This window comes from Eschscholzia californica, unplaced genomic scaffold, assembly GCF_041429995.1.
Source record: "Eschscholzia californica isolate CP2 unplaced genomic scaffold, dmEscCali1.0.p SCAF_4, whole genome shotgun sequence".
NCBI classification, from domain to species: Eukaryota; Viridiplantae; Streptophyta; class Magnoliopsida; order Ranunculales; family Papaveraceae; genus Eschscholzia; species Eschscholzia californica.
Window position 1 is genome coordinate 44668076 of NW_028238461.1, and position 23236 is coordinate 44691311.

The window sequence follows — 23236 nt, forward strand, 5'->3', positions numbered from 1 at the left end:
TAGTTTTGTAAAGGATCTTTCAATCCGTTGACAATTTCAAAAAAAAAAAAACTTCATTTGGTTAGTAGGCGATCTAATTTTAAGATCTAAGATTAACGTGTTACACATTTTACCTCCTTTACTTCATCTTCACCACCCTCGTCTTCGTCTCTGACTATAACCCACTACTTTCGACCACTATTTATTTATCTCTCTCGCTCCGTAAAAATCAAACAAGTTAAACTATGATGCCCTCTAATCTATTACAAAAAGTATACTCAACCCGCCTCCAGGGACTCCCACTTGACCCCCCCTGTGACAAATTCGTGATTATCTCACACACCATTCAAGTGGGAGTCAAATTTGATCGCCCCACACCTTTGTAATTTGTGTACCCCTCAAATTTTCCCACCAAAATTGAACAACTAAACTTATGGCGCATATTAAACCGATTTTCCGTTGGAAGCAGTTGCTTCAAAAATGGATTTCCGTTGGAAATCTGGATCCAAATGGAGAGGGATGTTGGAGAGAGAAACCCGGATTACGCATTCTCTCTCTCTAGCTCTCTCTTCCCTCCTCCAATCTGTCTCTGATCAAAGATTTTGCTGTTCTCCGGCATGAATGCCCTAGCAAGGTTTGTAAACCTCCTTCATTCATTTGTTCTTAATTTCGAATGCCACAAACCCTAATTTCCTCATTTGTAAGTTTTAATCTCGTCCAGGCATGATTTGCTTTGAGATTTTGTTATCCGGATCCATGACTAAATCACTGAATTCATAATTTTTGGTTTCCAGTATGTCTATTGCTGATATAAGTTTGTGATCATTTATTTAGGTAATCCGATATTAAGGATGGTCACAAAAAATGCGGAAAATAATCAGGTAAGAAAGGGAAATAGGGTTTTCTTGCATTATCAATTAATGTAGCACAACTAAAGTATTTTGATTTGTTGTAAAAAAACTGGTTTATTTCAGGGAGATGGTAGTGCTAGCAATGCCCCTCCTGCAGCTATGGAACAACAAAGCTCACGTGCTGGAAATCCGGTACTTGTTCATCTCATTGTACCATTCCATTTATCCTTTCTGATAAAGCAAATGTTTTAATTACATGATAACCTTTCGATGTTGATTCCATTAGGAGTTTCTTAAAATGATTGGGTTCTAGCCCTTAGCAACCGTCTAAGCTTCTAGGCGTCTAATATTACTTAGATGCAATAACTAATGAGAAACGACTGTTTCCTCCAATTTAAATTATCGAATGTTCATAATGTTCAATTTGTCCAATTTAATTCATAGAATGTTTAATTAGTCTAAACTTAATTAATAAATGATCAACTAGTTCAATTAAATTATCGAGTTCTTTTCAATTAGCAGACCAATATCTGTTTCATCTGCATGTGTTTCTTAACTTGCGGCATATGCATTTCAAGATATAAAATGTTTGGGCTGATGCTTGATTTTATTTAATGTGATCGGTACCTATATTTTCTCAAAAAATTCATGTGACTGCAGGTGTTTAAGAGTGGACCCCTTTTTATATCGTCGAAAGGTGTGTACTACTTCATATTGCGTCCCACACTATGATTTATGCTAATGGTTCCATACTTCATGTGTTTTTACGTCTTCATTTATTAACTAACCCATTGACTATAAGTGTTGCCACATGAAACTTGAACATCTGTTTTTCTTCTGAAAATAAGCTGTGCAGTGATACATTTTAAGAATTATATCAAGGCTTCACTATATGCATCCCGAATTCATGTTAAGGGCAGTATGGATGTATTTGGATTATATTTTCAAATCCGAATGTGGAACTATTACATATCAAGAAATTCAAAGCTTAAACTGCTCTCCTAAATGGAATAATGAAGTTCTGTAGAAAAGCATAATGTGATTGGATGAGAACTAATGTGGTTGATGACAGTGGAAGAGCCATATAATGAAGTGTAAGGTTAGGTTAAATGTACCTTGATTTGTATTTTGGCTTATCGGAATAAGAAAATGAGGTACAGCAGCGCGAACAAGTCTTACAGAAGCTCTATAAATAAGGCCAGTTGGACGTTTTGAATCATTCAGAAAAGCACGTCTCCCTCTTGCTTTTATAATAGTTTATGACTTCCAGGGAAGACTCTGTGGGTTAAATTCCTACATTTAACCGAGGATTTTGGATTTTTTTTATGGAAATTAATATTTACCATCTGCGGAATGTAGGCATAGGATGGACGTCATGGAAAAAGAGGTGGTTTATTTTGACACAGACATCGTTGGTCTTCTTTAGAAGTGACCCAGTAAGTAATTTTTTCCGGTTCCTCCTTACGTTTATGTTTTCAGGTGTTCTTGACTTCTTTCAACATCTTATGTTGTAGTCAGCTAAGTTATAATATGAGTTCTTTTATCGACTATTCTCTTATTCTTCATGAAACCTATTATTTATGGTTTATATAAGATGCTTTTCTACTTGTGGTGGTTTAACACCTAACTAAGCTATATATATTGCATCAGGTGTAGCATCTGTTGGAAGGAATTCCTTAATAGATAACTTAGATCATCCGTTTTTTCTTCTTTATATAGTAAACCTGCAATATAGTGCCAGTTTAAAGTGCTCCTATTGAAAAATGGCTTCCAGTGAATATGAACAAAAGTATTACTACCTTCCTTAATAGATAACTTGTATGTCACACATTCTCTGAAACCATCCTTTAGTAACTCTCTCACACATGCTACCTTCCTCAGGATTCTCGTTGAACTAAAGTATTACTAATAATAATAATAAGATTACTAACTGAAAGTAGGACTTAAATTGTGCAACTCTTGCATACACTAGAGCCCTATGCCTTATACCTATTCAAGGACCATAGCTTAAGCCTTTTGGGTTATAAACAATTGAAGAGATGAACAAAACTGGAGCTCTTATTGGATCTCTTTGTATCTACCTTGGACTCTTTTTTATTTCATTATAGAAGCCGATGCACGAACAACTTGACTTGTTTCTTTTAGCAGAAGTTGCATTTATTGTTGTTGTATTTTCTAGAGTGTTATTCAAAAAGGAGGCGAGGCAAATTTAACCCTTGGTGGCATTGATCTTAACAACTCAGGCAGGTTGGCGCACTTCATTGAAGTTTACGTGGTGTTACTGTGACTTTAAAATAGAGATCATATTAATCTGTAGCCACCTACTGATATTTCTTCGATGGAAATTACAGTGTTGTTGTCAAAGAAGATAAGAAGCTTTTGACAGTGCTTTTTCCTAATGGTCGTGATGGCAGAGCTTTTACTCTGAAGGTACTTTCTTATTGGTGTCCATTCTCTACCTTAAGGGCTTCTAAAGCTAAGACTGGTTCATGTCCTGAACGTTTCCATCATATTCATTTTATGTTTCAGTTCACTCCACTTGAATGACTTTGAATTTTTATGTTTTTTTTTTTATAAATTTCTGGACACTGCTCCAGAATAGACAGCAACTTATGCCTTTATTTACCCTTTTTATTTGGTTTGGCTAATTCAGTTTCTGACTCTCTCTCAACATTTTATGGGCAAATTTATTGTGACTGTTGCATAGCTCTATTTTAGATTTCTTAGTCCTTCAGGTTCATCAGTGGTTAACAGTTAACATATATGACAAATTAGATGTTTTGGAGACGTTGGGTTTAACTTGGTTTGTTCTTTTAAATAAAGCGAAACATTTTTTAGTAGTGCATTCCACTTGATATCCAATGATGGCATGTAATCAAAACTTAGAAGAACATCAACAGGGTCAATGCATCGCATAAAAGATTAAGCTCCTTTTCTTTTCTCAATATAGTCTTTAGATGCCAAAATTTAGTCTTTCCACTCCCTATGGTGTTGATTTTTCTTGATGGTGTTGCAGGCTGAAACTTTGGAGGATCTGTATGAATGGAAGTCTGCACTTGAGGCGGCTTTGGCACAGGCACCAAGTGCAGCTCTTGTTATGGGTCAGAATGGCATCTTTCGCAATGATCAAGCTGATACAGTTGAAGGAGATCTTGAACAATGTATGCTCCTTTTCATCAAGTTTTTGGGATATGTTAGATGAGTTGACACTAATTATTTTTCGATGTTGTATTAAAGCTATTTGCATAACCAGACATAACTAATTAGCTTATTATTCGACATTGGTTGTGAGAGGTGGTGGTGGTCACTTACTCACTTTATAAGTACGAGGGAAAGCCTCACCTCTTGAGGTAGCTTCAAGGTGAGAGAGGCCCAATATCACTGGGGGCGAGGAAGGCCCAAGACCGCACCTACACTTATTTGGGAAACTTGTGGCTTCCACCTTTCATCGAGAAGTGGAACTTCCTAGCGGACTTTACCTTCATTCATTATATTGTTATTCTTAACTTCATTCTATAAAATTCATAGAAGTATTTTCTTTCTGGAAATGCTAGTTTGTTTTTAGCTGTTCCTTTTATAACTGTTAGTATTGTCATTTGTAGGTGAGAGGGATAAGCAACAAGTGAAGTCGTCCGTTGTTGGTAGGCCGATTTTACTTGCTCTGGAAGATGTCGATGGAACCCCATCATTTTTGGAGAAAGCCCTCAAGTTTATAGAGCAGTACGGTAAGACTTCTTCTTTTCTTTTCCTTTCAAACATAAGTTACTACTGCTTGAGTTACCTGATCAACTATATCAAGGTTTTCATTCTTGAGTACGTCTAGATAAGTAGAAATATTGGGAAGTAGTGACCACATTTGATTTAGTTGTGACAGTGAGTCCGTAACCAAGAGAAACAGTTTTCAGGTGAGAGAGGTAATCACAAAAGTTTATCTACAGAATTTCGGCTTAATTGACAAAAAACACGAGCCGTCTTTTATTTACTTAGCCCTGTCTGTTTTATGAACACTTGGAAAACCCTGTCTTGTTGAGTTCTGGAAATGTTCCTTTTTCTTCCTGTTTCGCTTTTCCATAGGCATGTAGCATAAAAAAAATCCTGTTTCAGTTGCTTTTGAATACAATCCATAGTGAAGGATACTGAGGAGTAAGGACTTCTTAATATGTAGTGTGAAGTACGTGTTTGTTGTAGTTGAGCATGTCGATAGTATCAGCAGAACCACATTTTTATTTTGCTTTATATGATGTAGTGAAGTAATTATACTTTCAATGCTTAAACTTCTAAATTTATCTTTGGCCCTAACTTCTTGAAGGTGTCATCAAACAGGGGTCAGAGTAGAAGGTATCTTGCGACAAGCTGCTGACGTTGATGATGTTGAACACCGGGTCAAGAAATATGAACATGGTACACTTGCTTTTGTTCATTTACTTCTCACTAGATTTCACTTTATTAGAGAAATCCCATTTTTAAGTTGTTCCTGTCTGGCGTGAACTTGCAGGAAAAACTGAGTTTTCTCCAGAAGAAGATGCACATGTTATCGCTGATTGTATCAAGGTTTTGTGTCTCACTCTCAAGCAAATGAAAATTACTGATCTACTTTTCTCCTCTTAGGTTGACTCCCTAATATATTTGCTTCTTGCTACTTTTTCCAGCTTGTCCTGCGGGAGTTACCATCACCTCCGGTACCTGCATCTTGTTGCAATGCCCTATTAGAAGCATGTAGTAAGTATCTCTTGTAGACTATTTAAGCTAGATAGTTGCTGCGTACTAGTACCTTGATTATTGAGTCGGATTTGTAATTTCATACAGAGCTAGAATAGCTAATATGTATAAAAGGATTCCTAATTTGAATTTAAATAACTTTGGCATCTCAACTTCACCTTAAACTTTGTTGTTTTATACAAATACAAAGTTCTGACTACGAACTAGATGGATACCAAGTTCTTGCTAGGTACCTTGGTCTCAATTTGAAAGTGTAGGTATAACTTATAAGTGAATTCCTAAATATCGTACAATTTATGAATGTTCATTTAGAGAATGTGCTGGGAATAATGTACATGAGACCGTTCAAAATAATGTATATGAGAGAAAAGTTTAGTTCTTCTTGTTACAAAGTACAAACAACATTTTCAATACTAATCAAGCTGAAGGGATAGATGATCCATATTCTTCTTGTTTCTTATCATATTGCTCATGCGAAGAGGTTGCCAGTATGGTAGTGGGAAATCCAAGTATTATAGTTGTAGTTACTTTAAAACTCTGTTTGAAATCATTTCTAAAATACTTCTTTCGAGTTTGAAACCATTAACTGCCTATTTGCTTGGTGAAATGCTAATTTCTCACGGGATTTCCAGTTGTTAATTGTTTAAATGGGGAATTTTCTTATCTCGCAGCACTTTGTTAGTTGGAGGTTTTCATTACCTTGTGCAAACAATTGTGTACACCTATCCAGTAATTCTTTTTGACCAGTTTACTTTGTTTTCCTCTACATGTGATTTACTTCCTCCGTTGTGGAACTATCATAGGAGCGAGTCGTGGAGGTGTAGTGAATGCTATGCGTACTGCAATATCTGAATCATTCCCAGAGCCAAATCGCCTTTTACTACAGAGGTACTTGGAAACAAAATCATATTGGTTTTTACAGAGGAATGTTTTTTTATTTCACCTGTATATTGGTGATTTTCTATCTCCATGAAATGTCCATCATATTCAAAAACTATAACCAGCCAAAATGAGCAATAACAAAATTATATGCATCTTACTTGATATCATCTTTAAGGCAAGCAATAGTTCCCTTATTTGACTTCCAATTTTCTTTTTATGATATTGGTCGGCCTTAGAATACTTAAGATGATGCAAGTTGTTGCTTCTCACAAATCTGAGAACCGTATGAGCTCATCAGCTGTAGCTGCTTGCATGGCACCTTTACTTTTACGTCCCCTGCTGGCTGGTGACTGTGAGCTTGGTGGTGATTTTACTCTAGGCGGCGATGGTTCTGCTCAGCTTATGAAAGCCGCTGCAGCTGCTAACCATGCTCAGGCCATTGTTATAACATTATTAGAGGAGTATGAAGACATATTTGGGGTAAGGTTTTGTTTATGAATTCCTTAACGATGAGAAAGTGAGAAGCATAATTTGACTCTTTCATTAGTCTGTTTAAATGGGTTATGTTCTAATTTTCATGCACTTGTGATACGGAAAAGGTAAATCACTACACCCCACAAAAATAAGTACTTCTTTGTGTGTTTACCATTTTCTTGTGACATTTGCAGGAGGATAGCCCTAATGGTTCCCTTTGTTCAGAAGAGTACTCTGAGACAGATGAGAGTGGCATTGAAGATGATGAAAATTCTGATGATGAGATTCTCGAAGATGGTAGTTACACCGATTCACAAGATGACCTGGATGCTGGTACAGAAGAAGATGCTGATGAAGCATTAAGTGGAACATTCAGTGAGAGCAGTGGCACCGAGGAGGATGTTTACGACAATAAGGTTTGTAATTATATATATATATATATACTTCATGCTTACTTGTTTGATAATATCTTATAGTATTCAAAAGTTAACAATGATTTTTTCTTGAGATCATGGCTGAGAACTAGTCAACTTTATGAATTAGAACGCGAACTGGGAAGTGAAGAATCTGGTTTGTCCAGGATTCATTAGACCGAGTTCTCTCATTTCCTGTTATCATTAAATCGCAAGATTCTAATTTTATCAAAAGCCTCAAAGTAGGCCATCATTATTATATCAGTAGGGATTCAATATCTTATTCATTTTTGCAATTTGATATCTTGTGTACTAGCTTTTAGTAGGTGATAATGTCATTTATATTCTTTCTCTTGGGAATAATTGTCGAATTTCACTTCAGTGGACTATAGCTTGTAATCAATTGGTCAAAACTCCCGTCGCCAAATTTTCTTTTGTAAAAAAGGATCAAACGTTTTTTAAGCGTCAACTTCTATGTAAGGTTTGCACAGATTTGCACGAGTAAGGTCCACACATATTCTGTACTTGGTTTGTGTAGGTTTGCAGAGGGAGCCCAAGTCTAAAAATAATATTGGTCAGGAGCCCAAGACGTGATTTGGTCTTTAAGTTTCTGAATTAATTTTATTTTGTAAACTGAGTATAACTAAACTCCATGACCTGGCTCTGACTATTTGCTGCTTGTCCTAAAGATAAAAAATGTGACGTAAATTTGGATCTTCATAACATTCTTCAGCTAGCTTAATTGTTTTTGGGGGCTTGCTGAGCACGTACAACCAAATGAATATAATCCTGTTCTGTATCTCATATATATACATCAGATGGGTGGTGATGCCATTATTCGAGTTTACTTCTGCAGAGAATGATAACGTTTCTGCTTTTGTTTTATCTTTCCTGATACCACACTTAACCGAAAACTTTCATAACGCAGATATCTGAAGGTTCCTATGCAGATACTGGGTCTCCTGAAGCCTCTTTAAAATCTCGAGATAATAAGAACAGTCAGAAGACTCCAAGTGAAAATCAAGGTTCACTTTCTCAGAAAGCTGACATACAGACTAATGGTAGTTCGAAAGATCAGAAGAATACTAGTTTAGAAGTTAATGCTTGTGAATCCCCCTTATTGGTGGCAGTGCCTCCTGCTTCAAGAAGCCAATCACCTCTGCCTTCACCCAGTGTAAACTCAGCAAATGAATCTACTCCTGTTGCTAGGCGCCCAACTGTTTTAGGACGCACCCCTGTGAGTACTTGTAGACATGATTTTGTATTGTTTTTATATTGCTTGTTTTCAGTCATTTATGTTATTCTAGTTCTATAACATGTGCAAGTATGGGTAACTAAAATATGTGAAGAGTGAAATTGTGAAGAGTGAAATTATGACGAAAAACTCTTAACTTTTATGTTGGGTTTGCCCAAAAGTCCAGCCCAACATTTCGTTTGGCCAAAAGTACTTATTTTCTTTTTTGAACAATTTGAGTCATAGGCATCCACTTTTCTTTCCGAATAGGTGTTTTACTGTTGTAAATTTTAACTGTATTTTTATCTGATTTTCCAGGCAAAAAGGAACCTCCCAATGGAATCCATTGAATACCAAATTGACAACGAGTAAGCAGCACGACCATGATCTATAAAATTTCTTCCGTTTTAGGCCTTTTTTTCGAGAATATTATAAAATTCCCATCTTTATGATAGGGCTAGCTAAATAATTTGAAATTTTATCTTCATTTATTCAGAAAATATATTGATAACTTGTACAATTAGCAAATCTCCAAATTTATTTAAAAATCTCATATGATTTCATCATGGGACGACTATTTATTTTCTCGAACACAGGATTGAAATTCAACGACTTCAAGATACCAAAACTGAGCTGCAGAATAGAATAGCAGAAGAGGTAAGGTCCCGAGCCTTGAGTTCAACCAAATTAACTCTTCCTAATTTCAAAATAAAAAAAAAAAAATTCTAACACAATCTTCATGCTAGGCAAAAGAAAACTCCATTCTGCATGAGAGCCTAGGAAAACGAAAGGAGAAATTGCTTGAAGTTCGTCTAAATCTCGAACAAGATGTAAAAAACTTATAATAGATTCTTCGTTTCTTTGATCCCTTTTCTAGTGAAAGTTTCATACTTATAAACCAGTAACACTATTATCCTTGTTGATAATGTTGCCAACTTTATGTTCAGGTGGCAAGACTGCGAGAACAGTTGCAGAAAGAAAGAGAGTTAAGGGCAGCTATGGAAGCTGGGTTGAAATCGCCTTCGGGACACTTACCTGTCTCTACTAATATTGATAAGAAGGTGTTTATGACATATCAAGCAAATTTCTTGCATTGAATTGTTTTATTTTGTTTACCACTGATGCATTTTATAAATGTGCGCAAGACAAAGGCGGAGCTCGAGGAAATTGCTCAAGCAGAAGCAGATGTTATGAATCTAAAGCAGAAGGTTACCGATCTCAGCGAGCTGCTTAATAGACAACATGAAGCATCTTTCTGTGAATCATGTGGGCAGAAAAAAATATTGCCGAATCATCATGCAGGACAGTAAGTCCTTTCTCTCCCCTCCTTTATAAGTACTTCATGACCGATTCCAAGTATGTGTACATACCAAATCTCATATTATACCATTTGGAATGACTCTGAGCATCCACCAAGAATATCCCAGTATCTGACACGACGAGTGGAGAAAACCAACAAGGAGTACCTACGTTACATAGATGTAGATTGCTCATAGACAACCAACTGCTATATATGACATACTTCCTTATTACAGGAAAGATCACAAAGAAGATGTTGAAGCTACAGGGGCTCCCCCTCTTCGTGAAGCATTAAAGCAGAGCATGGTATGTCTTTTTCCATGTAAATGTTATTTCACTTCGATTTGATTTGCAGGCCTCTTTACAATTTAAACCAAAGATTTCTATTTGAAGTATAACCCTTTAGTGACGACGACGCTTTGAGCCGTATTACGTCTTTACAATATAAATTATGTAATTTAGCATTATAACCATAATCTTCTGCATTATCACCGTTTTGTTATGTTAAATAGATGTTATATTCTTACAAAATAGGAATTGCCACAAAAAATGCTTTTCATTACCCTGATAACCTTTTTAACTGGCTTTATACAGTACCTCATTTGGATGAAAATTGTTATAACAATCATTTTTTTCAATATGATGATAACTCCATAAAGTTGTAGGCATCTTTTATAAACAATGGTATGTACTATACAGGATGTTCCACCCACAGAAGATAATGAGCGAAAGACAAGAAAGGACACAGCACCTATACCAAAGAAAGCTGCAGCTCAGAAACAACAGATAGGCTCAGCAATTCCAGACAATAAAAAATCTATAGAGGTTACTTCATCTATTGTGGAGCCGCGGACAGAAGCAGCTACTAGTTCTAAAACATCAGGTGGAAAGCTTGAGGTAGGTCTCTTTATCAAGTATTTACTGAGATGTCGCCTTGTCTTCCTCTTTTTATGATAAATACAGATTTGATGACCTTATATCGAAGATACTAATAATCATTTTTAAGGGTAAGAAATTCCACAGATAAATGCTTCTTTTAATGTACAACAGGATGCTTTATTCAGGGAAGAAAATGAGGAAGTAAGGACACAAGAAATACAATCTTGCTTAATGAAACCACAAACTCTGAAGCAAGAAAAAGACTCAACAAGCCTAGACAGTAAAAAAACTGAAGGGGTTACTTCGTCGCCTTCTGAGGAGCCCCAGACAGGTGCTTCTAATTCCAAAAAAGCAGGTGTAAAGCTTGAGGTAAGTCTATCCATCTAGCGCATTATTGAAATTACACTTTATTTCTTTTAGTGATAATCTTGTGTTCGGGCTAATTTGAAATAAAAACAATAAATCACTTGAGTGAGTTATGTTATGACGGAGAACAAGTAAACCAAAAAAAAAGCAATATAATAATAAAAATAAAAAATCACTCAGAAACACAAGAGGTTATGTGGTTTGGTCGTAAACCTTACTCCAAAACGAACAATGGCACGATGAGTTCACTATCCCTGCACTCTACGGCCCACACCTCCAATATCTCTCACCAAAACTGAAAAAACAGATTCATTCCCGTTACATGGATAACCACCTTTTGTAAGACTAGGGTAAACGTAACAGTCTCACCCATTGCCAGTCATATCTTTTTTTGGGTTGCACTTCGGGTTGATATCGACCCATATTCATGCACTTTTCAACAACAAATCCTTAATACACTATACTTATGTTATATAGGTATAAAAGAAAACCTTAGTTTTTAGTCAAAATTTATTCCATTCGAATTATCACACTACCTTATGCTTAGTACGAGTTAATATCGTCAACGAAAAGGGAAAATGCAAATTTATAGACATGCGCTACAACGAGTTTCTAGTCGTGATTGTCTTTCTCAAGTCTCAACATTTTTAACATGGTACCCTTTAAGTTCTCGATGATTAAGCTAGAATTCATTTGAGTTTATGTTTGAACTTCAAAATATTTCATAATAAGAACATTATCTCAATTTTCTGGGTATCGTTTATTGTTCTGCTTCGGTTGATAGTATCTGAAAACACTGAGTTAAATCTTTCCCTGCTGCTACCACAGGCGGCTGTTACAACATCATCTGCACTATCAAAGATAACGACTAGACTCAACTTCTTAAAGGAACGACGAACCCAGATTGCAAATGAACTTCATAACATTGATAATAGCCGAGGATCCGATAATCAATCTGTTGCGGCTCCTCCAAGGACCAATCCTTCATGATATTTTCGTGTATATCTTTTGTTGTAATATTTATGTATTTCTTTATATGTAAATGGTTGCACCAACTTTCATTTATTTAACAATTTTTTTATATGCTTAGTTTATTGTATAGGAGTGCAAATTAACATAAATATACATAATCTCTTTTGCTTTTTAGGGTTTGGGCAGGAACCCAAGTGCCATACTAGAAGATGTAGCAAGTGTTTTTTGCCGACTGCTAAATGGAAAAAGTAAATTTTGAACCCTGATCTCCCCAGTAGCGAACGTACATGTTATTACTTCGGATTGAGAGTTATGGATTCAATAGAATTTAGTTCATAAATGTGTTGGAAGTGTCTAAAGGTGCACAGTTTGAGTGCAATCCACACTCAAGAAATAAGGATGGAATGACTTAAAAGTTATCAAATTTTGTGCAAAACAAGATCAGATTTTCTTCATTTGTTCCTTGAATACACCAACTAAACTCTCCATTTTCATGAGAAATGGAAACCTTTTTCCACCATTAATACGAAAAGGAGAAACCAAACAGAAAAACATGATACTCAAACATACAATAAATGCATAAACACAATAAACCGTCTGATAACGATTGAAAGACTAGTTACATAGCTCGCGAGCAATACCCACCTTTGAATTCGTAACGTCGAAAAGGAATCTAAGGTTTTGTTGTTGAAGATTAGCTATAACATTCAACACTGAGTTGACATTACTTGGAGCAGCAGCCATGGATAAACAGGCCAATGACCCGGAACTACTATGGATCAGAGTATTCTCAGTGGGTAATTTCAGATCCATATCCGTAAAATGCAGTGTGACAATGGGTAATTGAGCTTCATTTGTTGGTACAAAACAAGTATCAAAAGCACCCAATGATGATATCTCTTTACCAACTTGTTTTCTATACTCATCTCTAAGTGCAATGTAAAGGGGTTCAACAAAACGGGTTATAACCGTACCCGAATCAATTATGGTTCCGGAACCTGTGTTCGGGTCAAAACTTAGAAGATCTGGGGCAACTGAAATTAGAACCTTACCCACGCTAATACCAGTGAGGTTAACGTAGTATAGTGACGGTCGGTGTGGGTTACGGAGAAGTGGTGTGGTTTTAATGTTCTTAGGTTGACCTGTTGGGCCAAGTTTGAGTGAACCTGAAAAGTAGTAGGACTTGAAACTTGGTAAGCAGTAGGAGAATACTCCTGAGTAGATTGACCCGGATTGTGAGAGTAGTGACATGGGTCCTCGACCTAGGCCCAGTAATCCTTGAGGTGGTACAGACCGACCAGAGACATCGTTGATGCAGCCGAAAGTAAAGTTTGGAACAACACCAAGTGCTAATCGTAGAGTGTCTTGCGAGAGAGACCATATGATCGGTTAAATTGGCACGGGCTCACTCCAGAATCAGGGCATTGGAGGCCTCGAACTTGGGTACATTGGTCCATTTTGCAGTCCATTGACCCATATGTGGTGGACATATTAGGAGAAAATAGTGTAGATGAGCAACTTGTGCACCCAGAACAGGGTACCCAAGCAGCATCATTGCTAGTATCTATGACCATATACATGAGTTGACCCGGTGAACCGAGTTTAAGTCGGACTACATAATTCCCAATATTTAATACTTGTCCTGATGCAATCGGTGTGGTTGCTACTGTTTTCTGAGTTGACAAGTATGTGACTCGTTCTGAGTCCTTGTTTGCCATGTTGAGAACAGTATCGAACCATGACTCATGTTTAGGAGGTGAAAACGGCGAACATTTACCGTAGATGTGACGGACAGAGAGTTCTGTGCCGCCCGATGAAAACGAAGAAGTACATGGGTCAAAAGCATTACATGTTGAAATTGCAAATATAGATAGAAAAAATAATGCAGTAACGGCTGAGGAAGCCATAACTCAGAAGTGAACTCTATTGAATGGGTCACAACTGAGTTGAATGAAGTATAATGGTGTAGACTAGGAAACACCACCATCTCTCAATGGATTATATAAGAGAAGTTTGTGATCAAAAAGACCAAAACACCCTAATGGAATGTCATCAGTGGGAGAGGATATTTTGAAGATTTTTGGTGTTAAATTGTTACTGATAATCCATTGGATACGGATTAGGTGGGCCGAGAAATAACATGGCGAAAAAGAAAGAATGTGTATTGTTCGATAAATGATATGTTTCCTACAAAATTACCATTACATTGACGACATAATCCTCGACCGACTAGATTTGGATAGTAAGAAAAAAGGACGTGATCCGTTTTTCCTCTAATTTGATAGTTAGACAGTTCCTCGCGGATGTTGTCGAAGTCATGGTAACCTTTTATGGGAGAAATATCATTTGTCATATTGCACTCCTTTACAGCATACTTATCAGACAAGTTGGTTATTCCAAAAGGAATAATTTTAAGTGGGCTACCCTGCTTTTCCTCCAACTACAAAAGTTGCCACTGTTTTATTGTTGATGATTTGTGAGTGTATAAAGATTCTATTTTTGTTTCGAAGGCGCCCCAGTTTATTGTTATAGACGCCCCTTTTTATCCATAGGCTCCTCCCAAAGATTGCTGACGGAGGCGCCTATAGAAATAAACAGGGGTGCCTTCCTCTGGAAATAAAAGAGAGCCTAAAGTAGTGGCGGGAATCGTCCGGGTCGGTCGAGGCCGGGCTCTGACTTCAACGGATCGGTCGACTTGTACATAAAATGTTGGTGACCACTTATTTATTTCGGCGGTCTCGGACGGTCACTTTCAAGAATTGTTTGCCAATTGACCGTCAAGCCTGTTTGTTTAATTGGGCAAGTCGGACACCAAACGGTCTCGGTTTGGGCTTTCCAATAACAATTTACAGAAACATATAACTTCATTTCATCCGCTTGAAGCAACCCTCAGACAACAAATATGAATCGAACCAGTAAGTATGAATGAATGAGCAAGTAACAAAGTAGGAATTGAACTAGCAAGGACTAAAGATTCAAAGAAAAATGTAACGCAAAGTTATACAGACCTTTGTAGTACGATGTTCGATGCAAAACTTCCAATGGATAGAGTGATTCAGAGAGAAAACGATATAAATATAGAGAGAAAAGAACTAAGATGATCAGAGATTTTATTCTAGATGGAGAAATCAGAGAGAGATAGTCTCAAGAGTTGTAGCCGACAAACGTTCAGGTTAGGAATTTAGGGTTACTTACTTACCTGGACCTTAAAAGAAAAGAGAGGAAAAGAGAGTTAGAGTTACTTGCGGTTTTATAAAGAGTTGGATTTTGAGGTCGGTTTGGTCTTCCATGTCCAACGACCATCGTAACTCTATAAAATCCGACTGTGTATAACCTTTGAAAATGAGGACGGATTTATTAGGTCACTAGTACGGGTCGGGTATTTGGACGGGCTATATTGGTCGGTCAGTTAGCCGGCATAGCATTTTGGTCGTGACCGTCCACCAATTCTTTCGGACCGGTCGGCCACTGACCGTTACGGGTACCCATGAACACTTTTCGTTTCGATTGAATGGATCGAATAGCGGTCTTCTGGGTTTCTTTCCCGCAACTAGCCTAAAGTATGCATGTGACTCCAGCTGCTGCGCACAGGAATTGGGGGCCTGTGACGGTAGAATTTTTGGAGGTCACGAGGCGTGTCCTTGAACTACAAAAAATGACCCTAGCTTAGCAGAAACTCTGTCACGGGTTCTTATATTCAGTTCATCAGTCCATTGATTGATTGAAGCAGCAGTTTGTCTCATTCTCCATCAGATATTCTCTTTCTCTCTCTAAACTATATATCCTTCTTTCTCTGTCTTGTAATGTTTCATCCTAAAAGTAATTGGACAACTTGGTGGGTCGGTACAATAATTGAATAGGATATGATCATTCACATCCAAAATGGCTTGTGACTACTTCACTTCCCTTACTTCATATTAAGCATCTCACAGTACTCAGTATATTTATTCTCTACCATTATGTCCCATTACTACATGTTAATAGCCATTAACACCCATATTTTGTCCCTAGTTGGAAGAGAATATTGTTCTATTCCTTGTAGGCAAATTTCTTCCTCGAAGATTTTCTCTTCTTTAGCACTATTTTGCTGCCCATATGTTTATTTTTTTGCTCCTCCAATACATATTTGATACCTACATTGTCGAAAATAGAATAAAAAAACGTCTCTTCACGAAGTCTCAGCAGTTTACCGACTTTACTTTTTGATTTGGTGGAACACATTAAAGCGAGTAGAGACACTATGAATCTGATAGGTACCATGGGTGGCTCAATTGAAAGTCTAGAAACTAGCTTGATACATCCTAAGTACTGAAAATTGATTGAGTTACCCTAATATTTCAACAACAACAACAACAACAACAAAAATACTAAACCTTTCATTGGTAAAGTTTTAAAGGCCCCTACATATTAGCTAAAGGCGCTCTTCATCCTTCCACGCCCCTATGAATTTTGACTAGGCTACTTTAGCTGTTGCCTGTTTTAGGAGGCGCTTGCAAAATTCCCTTTTGTTGCACCAGTGATACCTAGGTAAGTGGAGAATTCCTAAGGCCCCTCGGATTCTTATATGGGAAATGTTATATACCCTTACCAATTCTACCTGTGACACTAACATCTTTTATTCTAACAAAAAATACATGTGAGTGTATATAACAACAATGGTGAGTGCATTTACAATCTTCCTTGTTATATTGACACCCACGAGCATCTTTGACTCAGTTCAGTGGTATCCTTTTGGCATCTTCGGTTTGTGGTCATGAGGACGTCAGATGAGGTGGGAGCCAAGATCAACGGCCACCTAAATCCAATCCAATATTGGTAAGAACTATTGGGCTCAGATATCAAACCAAATTGTGTTTGAAATTTCAAGCCCAACATCCGCCTTCTGCTTGGGGTCATGCGGCCCTCGAGTGAGGTGGGGGCCCATATCAGCTGTAGCCAAATTCAGCCCAAAGAAAGAACTACTGGGCTCAGATTGCAAAACCCAATTGTGATGGAAATTCCAAGCCCGTGTGAAACCAGAGGATTAGAATGAGGAAGAAATTTTTTGAGATTTCATGCTCACGTTGATTAAAGAGACACCCTTATATCCTTTCAGACTTGGGTTTTGGGCAAACCCATATCCATATGCAAGCTTGTGCTATCTATGTAAATTTATGCAAACCAATTAAAACACATGTGTAAATTTATCCATCCATGTACACAAATAGTATGTTTATCAAAGTCTATTTCCCAATATTAGTAATATTGTACTATTTCATATAATAAGATAATAATTTGTCAATGTCAATTTTCATTAGGAACCATAATATATATTTTTAATGACAATATGTCCACTAAATATTTCGTCTATAAAATCAATATCTTGAAATGTCTTCAATATGTTGACGAGACATTTTATTTAGAGTCAGTGTCATGAAATAACCATTAGTATAGGAACTAAATATCTTAAAATATCTTTAAGACGACAAAATCCACCAATAGTCAAATCTTAGTACTTAAAATTTCAACCGATTGATTTTCATGTAGACTAAAAGATCTAATACAATTTAGAATTACAGGTACCATTTGAAACCTCCATGGCCTCCATTAAGGAGATAGTTATGGATATAGGATAGAGTTGTCATGTCAAACCCATCTTCATTGACCCCACCTACAAAAATTTGAATTTAATCGGTCTGAAAAGAAAGAGGATGATTATGATGATGATAAAGATGAGAACAAAATCCATCTACATTTTTCTAGCGTCAAAGGATGTGGGCGAGTTTTGTTTCTTTCACTAAATTGGAAGAACGACCACATTCTACAGACAAACATTTACATAAAAGTTCAAATGTTTCATAAAATCTAGATAGAGAAAGTTAAAGGGTTGAGGTAGAGAGAGAAAAAAACCTATTGAAAAAGACCATTCCATCCCCAACCAAAGACAATAGAGAGGTCTTTGTTTCAACAATGTCAAACTTCCTCCACTGGCTATAAATTTGGTCAAAAGAGGGTGAGGAAGGTCGAGATCTAAGCTAAGTTATTTCACCAAAAAAGAAAAAAAACACATGAGAGAGAAAGAAAAGAAACTCTCTCTCTAGGTTGCATGTATAGGGACCCAACTTTGATGTAAAAGGACACCTATGATATTAGTCTTTTGATTTTGATATTTCTATACCAAATGAGGATATATATCTCTAACATCAACCTCCTTTGTTATTTTCAAAGAAACACCCTTCACTTTCATGTTCTTTAACATCACCACATCTACTCCAACTTAAGGGGGTAGTGGAGCGGGACTTTCACAGACTTTCATAGACAAAATGTCCCGTAGACATTTCAAGACATTTCAGATGAGTTATTATAGACAACATGTGTTCATAGACATTTTCAAGACATTGAGAGTTTGTAGACAAAATGTCTTTATAGACATTTCAAGACATTTGATCCATAGACAAAATGTCCTGGGGACATTTTAAGATCTTGAGTCCATTGACAAAATGTGTAATGCATATTATATTTGTGCTAATCAAAAATATATTTTTCGACTTTTGTAGACATCTGTGAATATTTGTGGACATTGATGGACATTTGGTAGACATTTATTATTTTAATATTATTATTATTATTTAATCACATGAAATAATATATTAATACTAACATTTCAAAAATATATTTTTCGACTTTCGTAAACATCTGTGAATATTTGTGGACATTGATGGACATTTGGTAGATATTTATTATTTTAATATTATTATTATTTTTTAATTACATGAAATAATATATTTATACTAACATTTTCTGACGACATTTTCCCGCGACCTTATGTGGACGAATATGACGTGGCAATTGCTTAGTGAGGTGGACAAAGAGAAAGAAAATACATTTAATTTACAAAATTGCCATAAGGGTAGAATGGAGAAGCTTACAAAAATATGTTGGGGCCAAACAGGAAATTGGGGCCAAAACGAACTGCCAGACACAATTGGGGGCCAAAACGGCCAGTTGGTCACAAATCGGGGGCCAAAACGGAATTAACCCTAGATTAAAACAGAAAACCTAACTGTTATTCTTCTTTATCATCTTATTCTTTTCCTTAGTCCTATTTTTATTCTTTTACGACTACTACAAGTAAACTACAACTTCTACCACTTCACTATCACATTTCTCAAACCCTAGATAGATAATGAAGATAAAATCTCTCAATCTCCACTTAAAGAAGTTTTTCCATGCGTTCTTATAGAAGGAAATAATGATGATATTAATGGAGTAAAATCCTAACTTTTATTATTTTATTTTGTATTTCGTCATTGTAGTTTGGAAGAATCGAAAAAGATTTAATGAGCAAAATTCGAAGTGAAAGGGATGGGTTCTAGAATTTCATAGAAACCCTACGAAAATTTGGTTCAGTTTCTCAGGTTTCACCACGAAATTATAAGAAGATTTCTTGTAGATTCACGAAATTATGGGAAAATTTCTTGTAGTTTACCACGAAACATAAGCAGACTTGCTTGTTGTTTGATACCAAAAATCATTTTCTAGATTTTATTGTATTTTTTTTTTCATTTCAAGGGGTTTTAAGGTAAAGAGCAGATATTCCATGGATTGAGTCGGTTTTGTTCAACAACTTATATTTGGGGAAGATTCAAACAAAAACCTAACAAGTTTGAAGAAAAAACATCTCATATCTTAGTGTTCTGTTGGAACAAACTTAAATTTTCACTTTGAAAATATCTTTTAACAATTTTATTTGATTTTCTTGGTGTCATGATCAACATGTCTCTCCAAAATTTCTCTGTCCATACATTTGTGGGTGATGAAGAAGAAGAAATAAAATAAAGTCTAAGGTTTATGGAAGAAAATATGATGACTTAAAATAAAGAGTTAATTCCGTTTTCGCCCCCAAATTGTGACCAACTCACCGTTTTGGTCCCCATAAGTGTCTGACAGTTCGATTTGGTCCCAAAAGGTCAAATTTTTGACGAAATTATCTTCAGGGCCAAAAAAGAATTATTTCTAAAAAAACAGGTTAAAGGCATAAAAGCCACATTACCTGATTCTTTCTCCTCGACTTCATCTCATCTCTCCTCCATCACACCACCTCCTCTCTACCTCATCTTCTTCTTCTTCGGCGAATGGTTGCCGGTCGGAGTAAAAATTCCGACCTGCCACCATTAATTTAAAAAAACTTCCTTTCTCTCTTTTATTCTTTCTTTCTCTCTCTTCTTCTCTCCCTTCGATCTCTCCTTTGTCTCTCTAAAACCTCTGGCGAAGGGGTTCCTTCGCCATAGGTTTACTCCAATAGACCTTCAAAGGTGTGTTCAACAGACCTTGAAGGTTTGTTGAAAACCTCCGGCGAAGGGAACCACTTCTCCGGAGGTTAGAGAGAGAAATGAGAGACAGAGAATGGAAGAAGAAGAGAGAAAGAAGGTTTTTTTTTCAAGTTAATGGTGGTCGGCCAGAATTTTTACTCTGGCTGACAACCATTCACCGGAGAAGAAGAAGGTGAGGTGGAGAGGAGGTGGTGTGATGGAGGAGAGATGAGATGAAGTCGAGGAGAAAGAATCAGGTAATGTGGCTTTTATGCCTTTAACCTGTTTTTTCAGAAATAATTCCTTTTTGGCTTCCGAAGATAATTTAGTCAACAATTTGGCCCTTTGGGGCCAAATCGAACTTCCAGACACTTATGGGAGCCAAAACAGTGAATTAGTCACAAATTGGGGGCCAACGGAATTAACCCTAAAATAAAACATCTAATTTTTAGAGGACATGATGAGTGAAAAATAATAGAGTTATGTCTCTTCAAAACTGATGTCCATATAAAATAATTGTTGTTCCTATAAGAAAATGGGTCGTCAGTATGTTAACTATTTCTTTTTTTTTTAAATTTTTTTTAAAAAAAAAAAAAAAAAAAAAAAAAAAAACTATTTCTTTTTTTTTTGGGTTGAAAGTATCCGAGTTGGTACCCCTACACACCAACCACCTATCTATAACCTCCTATTCCTGGTCTATATGGAACACCCCTCAGTCTATCTCTCTCTAGGATAAAGCTCTCTCTTTCTCTATCTCCTACTGTTAACTGGACCCCACAAAAACCCCCATACCATCTATACCAACAAGTGGCCATGACAATTACTACTTCTTGTAACTTTGTTTGCAAGTTCAAGCATCTACCTTCATTTTCTCTCTCTAACCCCCTCACTTTCTCTCTCCTATAAATTTCATTTCTTTATTCAAAAACCAATCTCTCTTCTCTCTCTCTTTATCCCAATCTCTAGTTCTTGTTTTTGTTGGTTTGTGAAAGGAAATCAATAAACTAAACAAAAGTAGAGAGAAATGAAAGGTGACCAAGAAACACTTAATACTAACATGTTTCCCAAATTTCACCACTATCAACACCAACAACAACAACCACAACATCACCACCACCACCACCAACAGCAACACCACCACCAGCTCAGTCGAGAATGTCAAACTTCAGAAGAAGATGAAAGCCGAAGCAGCGGCGGAGGAGGACTGACCAACAACCACGAAATCGTCTTCTCCAATAAGAGAATTAAAAAAGACGAAGAACCCATCATTAACAATAACAGTTCCGGCGGTGGTTATGGTGGTGGTGGTGGTGGTGGAAGTGGCGACGGAGCCACCATCGAAGTAGTGAAAAGACCAAGAGGGCGACCACCTGGTTCAAAAAACAAACCAAAACCACCATTAGTCATAACCCAAAACACCACAGATGATTCTGCAATGAAACCTCACGTCCTCGAGATACCCACTGGTGTTGATGTTGTAACCGCCATTACTGGATTCACTCGTAGGCAGAATCTTGGCCTGTGTATACTTTCTGGTTCAGGAACCGTAACTAACGTTACTCTTCGTCAACCTTCAACAACTCCAGGATCAACGGTTACTTTTCATGGTCATTTTGAAATTTTATCAATCTCTGCAACTATTTTACCTCCATCTTCTTCTCTCTCATCATCTGTTAATGGGTTTACCATCTCTCTTGCCGGTCCACAAGGTCAGATCTTTGGGGGTTCAGTTGTGGGTAGTTTAGTTTCAGCTGGAACTGTTTTTATTGTTGCTACTTCTTTTGATACCCCTAGTTATCATCGTTTACCCATTGAAGATGATGGTCGGAAATCAGTATCAAGCGGCGGTGGTGGTGGTCATACTTCTTTAGTTGCTGTAGGAGATACATCAGGTGGTGGTGGTGGTGGGAGTGAAGAGAGAGAAAGTAGTCATCCATCTCAACAAACAGATCAATCATGTTCAATGTCAATGTATCATCTTCCTTCTGATGTAATTTGGGCTCCAACACCTAGACAACAACAACCACCACCACCTCCACCCTTCTAATTTTTATGGTGATAATCAAATTCAAGTTAGGGTTTTTGCTGAAATTTCATGTCATGTTAATTAATTACTCTTTTTGTTCAGTTTGTTTAAGTAGTTTATTGTTTGATGATGAGAGAGATACAGTATAGAGACTGTAGAAATGTAGAAGAAGTTTTTTTTGTTTAGCTCAAAATTTTATGTTCATCTCTGAAAAGGTTACTCTTCTTCATGTTTCTTTCTTTCTTTCTCTCTCTCTAGTTTTGTTTCTCTCTCTAGAGACTAGAGGCAAGAGATGAAGAAGAGAGAGAGAGATGGGTTTGCTTTGAAGTTTGAAATTGACCACCATATCTGCTGGCACTAGGGACAGAGTAGTGGGGGAATCAGATTTTTCATTATGACCAGATAGAGAGAGAGAGAGAGAGTCGTCATCTTCTCTGAATTTTGGATAAAGAGAGAAAAGAAAGAAGAGTTTTTTGTGGTTAGGGTTGAATTTGCCTGCAAGTTTATCAGTACTACTGTAAAAGTGTAACATTCAGACAAGACTCTACAGTGGTTAGAGAGAGAAAGTAAGTGAGGAAAGATTCATTACCCCATGACTAAAGGGGTCTCTCTTCTCTCCTCTGCTATCTATCTATCTCTATAGAGAGAGAGAGAGAGAGAGAGAGAGAGAGAGAGAGAGAGAGAGAGAGAAAAGTAGGATGATTGATGATGGATCGACAGTGATGAATGACGATGATAACGCTTGCGTTTGAAACTTTTCTTGCTTTTGTTTTAGGGACGCAACGTTTCTCAGTTTCAACAACAATACTTTCTCTGTTTGTCAATTCACATTTTCTACAGAATTTTTTTCT

The 23236-nt window shown here is 36.8% G+C and overlaps 3 protein-coding genes across 4 annotated transcripts; 2 read left to right on the forward strand and 1 right to left on the reverse strand.

Annotated features, from left to right (window-relative positions):
- The first annotated feature begins 352 nt into the window (after window positions 1-352).
- LOC147545043 (rho GTPase-activating protein REN1-like) lies at window positions 353-12242 on the forward strand. 2 transcript variants are annotated; one of them, XM_086638251.1, is made up of 25 exons: window positions 353-613; window positions 814-860; window positions 954-1022; window positions 1491-1527; window positions 2190-2266; window positions 3010-3077; window positions 3182-3260; window positions 3847-3991; window positions 4433-4555; window positions 5154-5231; window positions 5326-5381; window positions 5480-5549; window positions 6353-6437; window positions 6668-6911; window positions 7100-7321; window positions 8247-8555; window positions 8871-8920; window positions 9149-9209; window positions 9299-9382; window positions 9500-9613; window positions 9698-9858; window positions 10088-10157; window positions 10551-10748; window positions 10902-11099; window positions 11925-12242. In XM_086638251.1, exons 2-25 carry the CDS (start codon window positions 831-833, stop codon window positions 12084-12086), a joined length of 2790 nt encoding a protein of 929 aa, XP_086494377.1. In that variant the 5' UTR covers window positions 353-613; window positions 814-830; the 3' UTR covers window positions 12087-12242. The 2 variants fall into 2 exon arrangements, with proteins under 2 accessions (XP_086494377.1, XP_086494378.1); XM_086638252.1 differs by having other exon boundaries at window positions 423-613; window positions 3010-3073.
- Window positions 12243-12492: 250 nt separating this feature from the next.
- LOC147545044 (Eukaryotic aspartyl protease family protein) lies at window positions 12493-14051 on the reverse strand. The gene is given in 2 exon segments (XM_086638253.1): window positions 12493-13444; window positions 13447-14051. Coding segments are annotated over 2 exon segments (1290 nt in total). The 5' UTR covers window positions 13976-14051; the 3' UTR covers window positions 12493-12683.
- A 6982-nt stretch (window positions 14052-21033) lies between these two features.
- On the forward strand, window positions 21034-22599 carry LOC147545045 (Putative AT-hook DNA-binding family protein). Its single transcript, XM_086637568.1, has one exon. The coding sequence runs from the start codon at window positions 21384-21386 to the stop codon at window positions 22404-22406; it is 1023 nt and encodes a 340-aa protein (XP_086493694.1). The 5' UTR covers window positions 21034-21383; the 3' UTR covers window positions 22407-22599.
- Window positions 22600-23236: the final 637 nt, after the last annotated feature.

What these genes read in the sequence shown, in the direction of transcription:
- LOC147545043 (XM_086638251.1), top strand. Translation starts at nt 831, where the DNA reads ATGGTCACAAAAAATGCGGAAAATAATCAG. An exon ending in CCTTTTTATATCGTCGAAAG is followed by an intron (nt 1,528 to 2,189) that starts GTGTGTACTACT and finishes TGCGGAATGTAG; the next exon opens with GCATAGGATGGACGTCATGG. An exon ending in CCGAATCATCATGCAGGACA is followed by an intron (nt 9,859 to 10,087) that starts GTAAGTCCTTTC and finishes TCCTTATTACAG; the next exon opens with GAAAGATCACAAAGAAGATG.
- LOC147545045 (XM_086637568.1), top strand. Translation starts at nt 21,384, where the DNA reads ATGAAAGGTGACCAAGAAACACTTAATACTAACATGTTTCCCAAATTT.